This window comes from Nelumbo nucifera, chromosome 1, assembly GCF_055504915.1.
Source record: "Nelumbo nucifera cultivar China Antique chromosome 1, China Antique-T2T, whole genome shotgun sequence".
Taxonomy (NCBI): domain Eukaryota; kingdom Viridiplantae; phylum Streptophyta; class Magnoliopsida; order Proteales; family Nelumbonaceae; genus Nelumbo; species Nelumbo nucifera.
In genome coordinates this window covers 139,901,369-139,906,355 of record NC_142649.1, presented here as the reverse complement: position 1 = coordinate 139,906,355, position 4,987 = coordinate 139,901,369, and the positions used below count along the sequence as shown (strand labels likewise).

At 39.8% G+C, this 4,987-nt stretch overlaps 1 protein-coding gene across 1 annotated transcript; it reads right to left on the bottom strand.

Moving 5' to 3' along the window:
- Positions 1-1,532: 1,532 nt before the first annotated feature.
- On the bottom strand, positions 1,533-4,785 carry LOC104585729 ((-)-germacrene D synthase-like). The gene is made up of 7 exons (XM_010242699.3): positions 4,584-4,785; positions 4,216-4,489; positions 3,331-3,709; positions 2,985-3,203; positions 2,702-2,840; positions 2,205-2,453; positions 1,533-2,054 (listed from the first exon to the last, which is right to left on the bottom strand). Exons 1-7 carry the CDS (start codon positions 4,722-4,724, stop codon positions 1,761-1,763), a joined length of 1,695 nt encoding a protein of 564 aa, XP_010241001.1. The 5' UTR covers positions 4,725-4,785; the 3' UTR covers positions 1,533-1,760.
- Positions 4,786-4,987: the final 202 nt, after the last annotated feature.

The following is a 4,987-nucleotide window of genomic DNA, read 5'->3' as shown; positions in this document are numbered from 1 at the left end:
GACGTTGCTAGAGGAAGCCATGAGCATTGGATTGTTTCAAGGAAGAAGAAGGAACTGAAAGAGTTTAGAGAGAAAGGCTTTTTGAAGCGCTTCCCACAGATGGCGCTCGTGTGGCTCCTGAGATGTACCTGAAACGAGAGGAAGGAGGAAGAACTCCCGGGGGGTTTCCCGGTAGGAATGCTCCGATGCTTAAGTTAGTATTGTGTGCAAGAAGCTGAATGAGAATGAACACTAAGAGTGCAGGTTGCGCTAGTCATTCAAGATACCTTGTTCCTTGAGAATAAGCTCCTTATAACTGAATTCCGTTGCTCTAAGCCCTCTGACTTCTGACAGGGCAGGTATAACCACCACTGTCAGCCTGCTACAGCTGTTACAGGAAGAGCTGAGGTGGCACGCGTGGGGCCGTCGTGCAGAGTACGTGTCTGTCAGGTGTGGGACGCCTTTCTAAAGGTGGCAAGCGCGGCAAGGGGACATGCCTGCTGTTCGCAGGTTTGTTGGGTACGGGGGTCGGGCAGGAAGCCCTCCTATGGTATGTTGAGCTGTCCTCCTGCGAATTGCCCTGAGCTGGGCTGTCCTTTAAGTGACGGGCTGCCTGCAGCCGGTTATGCCGAGCTAGCCGACCCGAGGTCTTTGTGCCTCGGGGTGTCCGAAGAAGAATCGGTGCGTTCTTGCTTGGGAGTGGCCCGAGGTCCATTGGGAGGAGCTCGGGTCTTAAAAGGGGTCAGGGGTCCCGAACTCGGGACCCCCCGAAGTGCCTTAACCCCGGGGAGGAGGTGTGGGTGAGGTGGCTTTCGGCGAGTAGTTTACCTGCCGACTTGCCGTGCTGAACTCGGTGGGACTTCCCCCCTGAGTTGTGCCCACGTCCGTTATGCTGTCATACTGAGTCACTGTTTGAGCAAAGTCACACGCACGTGTACCTGAGCTACGAGGTCGGGCCAAATCACCCTCCATCAATTATTATTATTATTATTATTATGCAGAACATGAGCAAATGCATCAGTTACTGAATTGGTTTATACTTTTCCTCTTATGGTTTTCAAACCAGATAAACTTATAAATAAATTTAGGGTTCATGCATCACCAAACCAGAAGATGATTTACCGTTTACGGGCCCCTATTATTATCTATAAACGGGTCGTGATTAATCCAATAATACAGTTAAGCATCAATATTAATGAGGTTGTAGTATTATTGCCGCCTTAGGTCAATAGAGCTTTATTGGTGAGAGAGGTAATTGGATCTGGCCATGCATGTATGTTAATTAAAACAAAAGTTAATAGGTTCTCAACCATCGTTAGATGGATGAAAACTGTCTGAATTATCAACCAATAACCAATCAAGTGGATTCGTCAAACGTGGTGGTCAATGGTCAATCAGGTGTTATATATCAAAACCATGGATGGGTTTTGTTTATACTATATCTTTCTCATATCATAAATTTTCCCTGAAATAATGCTCTAATTAATGTAATGACTTGCATGCATGCATATGCCGAAATTCTCATTGTTGTAATATAAATGGCAAAATTCTAATTAAAATAAACTCCACTGAAACATGTTCGAATTTAATTTTCAAGTAATTAAAACATTAAATACAACACTTGATGCATGACCTCGATCATAGAAAATGTGATTCTGATACAGTAACACTTTCACTGTCCACTTATGATGTAACTTTATTTTAATTTTGTGGGAATATATGTATTAAGTAACTAATTCATGAATAGTACATATGTATGTAGCACGTGGGGCCGGGTTTGATCAGATTGTGATGGGATCAATGAGCAAAAGTTTGATGTGAGTTTTCAACCCTGTAGTGACGTTGGTGAAGGCATCTCCATGCTTGTAGACGACTTCTATAAGGCGTGCAAGGTTGACAACTGGGATTAGCAGAGGCATTGGTGCGGCAGTCGGTGTGATACATTCCTCGTTCAAAACCTTCCATGCCTTTGTGACAATCTTACGTAACTCATTGTTTGCCTCTTCCCTTGACACACCATACTGCTTCATATAACATTCAATGGCAGAGCAGACATGCCCTCTCTCTTGCTCAAACTTCAAAATTTCAAATTTATAGATAGAATCAAATCAATACAAGGTTAATTAGCTTAATTTAAGAGCTCTATTTATTATTAAATTAATGCTAACTAGCTAGAGCTATATATATATATATATATACCTAGATTATATTAGATGGATGCATACCTCGTTAGTCATGATGTCATCCGAGAATCGACCGATGATACATGAACTCTTAACAGCATCAGGTGTCTTTGATAGCCAATCAAACACCTCTTTTGTTGCCATTTCTCCCATGCATGCGAAGATTACATTTGTCATCATAATGTATGTACTGGTAATTAGGCCAAGCTTGCTAAACTCTTCAAATGTAGGAATATGCCCTTCTTTCAACCATGTGGCTTCAATTTGGTAGGCTTCAATCAAATCCTTCATCTGGGGTTGGTAGCCGGGGCAGAATGAAATTAAAATTGAAGTTATTAATTAAAAAGAGTGCGTACGTGCGGTTAACTTGCGAGTTTAATTATGATTTCTTATAAACTATATATATAGAGCATTGCCATCTAATTAATTATATTGATCATCCTTTGAATTTATCAAGATATATATAGAGAATTAATGGAACAAATAAATAAATTAATCACAGCCGGCCATTAATTGCTGCTTAATTATGTGTAACTTACCGCTTCTTTTGCATAAGAGACACAAAAACATCTTCCTTCCTTTCTCATCTCTTCTTCAATTTCATTGTAAATATCTAAGAGTGTAACATATATCACTTTCATGTATTCCGGTAGCTTATCAGTTTCATTGGCATCCCACCTAAATATATAAACATGATGAAACTATATAGAGTGAGAAGGGCAATGAAGACATCTAACTAACTAACTAATAAATAAATCAACTTGTCAAAATTTTGAGATAGATCCATGTTAACTTAAATTGTGGTCTCATCTCAATTCAAACCTTCGGATTGCATCCGTAAGGAGCTGGAGTTCTTCAAAGGTACCATATGCATCGTAAGTATCGTCTAAAATTGTATTGATGGCAACTATTTTGGCGAGAGTCTTTCGTCCAAGAGAGTATTGGGGTTCAGGAAGAGCTCCAGCTGACCAAAAATAGCACTCTGCCAGTCTGTCTCTTGCATAAGGTGTCTTTGATGTAAAATCTATATTCTTCCACCACCTGTAAGTAAGTGTTAGAGATTATATTAGAGCAGATACAAACATATATATATATATATATATATATATATATATAGTTATGAAGGTTATCACCAACTTAAATTCTCAGAGAAAGCTGGGAAGCTTACCTTGATACTTGGCTTAGCTCGTTGAGATATAACAACTGTGTTCTGTTGAAATCTAACTTAGCAAGCTTGAGCAGAACTTGATTTCGTGATTTGTCTTCTTCGTAGAAAGAGATGTAATGTCGTGCCTCTATCTTAGGTATTCCCCTGTGGAGAGGCTGCTCTAGGGCATGCTTCACTTGTTTTACAAGAGTAGGGGAAGTTGTATCCGTAGCCACAGTCGACTTGAGATGAGCAGTGGTAAAAGCAAGGGCTTCATCTAGAACTTCTTCTCCACGTTTCCCAAGGTATGCAGCTTCATACAAACTCAGCATACCTTGTATATCTCTAGCCAAGCTCTCTCTAAGCTTTCCATCTTCATCTTTGAATTTCTTGAACACATCTGCTTGACCAACAGAAATAGGAAATGAGACCAAAAAACATAAGTCATAGATTATGCAGGGATCGATTGAATTGGGTGATGATGGGTCATAATTCCGAACCTGACCCAATTTGACCCACCATCTAAACTCCATCATCCCTTATTCCCATAGCCACGAACCTTCCCCCTTCAATTACAATTACTAGGGTGGGCCATGGGCTCCAAAATGAAGTTACTACAAGTAAGAACCCGTGCCATACTGATACTGCCAGTCAATCATCAGTGTATGTGTATCTATCATATATATGGGTTATTAAACCCACCGAAACACTAAATACGTACTGAGAACTAGAGCTGTTTAATGAATTGAAACATTAATTAATAACCATCCTGATAATTGATATGTTTTTGTGAATTTATCATACTAGGAGTATTTATTAATTGATGGTTTAAAAACTCTGCATATACCAGATTATGTGCATATCTAACAGAAACCTGCAGAGAGAAATATTAATATTGGGACTTACCACATGGTATGTTATAACCATGTTGCCTGAGTAATCGAAACAGAAGGGCAACAGCATTGAGATTATCATCCATATCATTAAAGTAGACAATGTGGGCATCGAATATCTGTTCTAGCATCTTGTTTATCTCTCTCTCAAAATGATACCCCAAGCCAAGACGTTGGACTGCGTCAATCAAACTCAACATTTCCAATGGTTTATTGGCAGAATTCCTTAAAATGCTCCTCACTTCTTCTTTTAGCTCTTCAACTTGTTGATTGTATGACTCAAGTTTCTGCACAAGCAATTCTCATCATGTCAAAAACATTATAAATTGAGAGAGAGAGAGAGAGAGAGAGAGAGAGAGAGAGAGAGAGAGATGCAACGACCATGTTATCACAAGTGTAAGTAATGAAACGATCTCCCCAAATGCTTGGGTGGAAATTGGTGGTGTGACGAATGAGCTCTGTTTTTTCGGCTTCCGAAGAAGAATGCTGGGTGGGGGGGCATGATGAAATTTGGGAAGACATGTTGATACAACCAAACAGATGTGCTTCAAATGAATGAATACTTGTATGATGGAGATTAGGCTTCTATGGTCAGGTATTTATAGATAGATATGTCGACTGGAATATGCTCAACTCAAAGACGATGCTTCAATTGCCATGACAGAAAATTCAACCATTGTAAAGAAAATCACCGACACTCTCACTAAGGACAATAATTGAGCATTAAAAACGTGTTTGAATGAGAGGCACATTAGCTATGACAAGTATCGTACAGCTATTAAGTG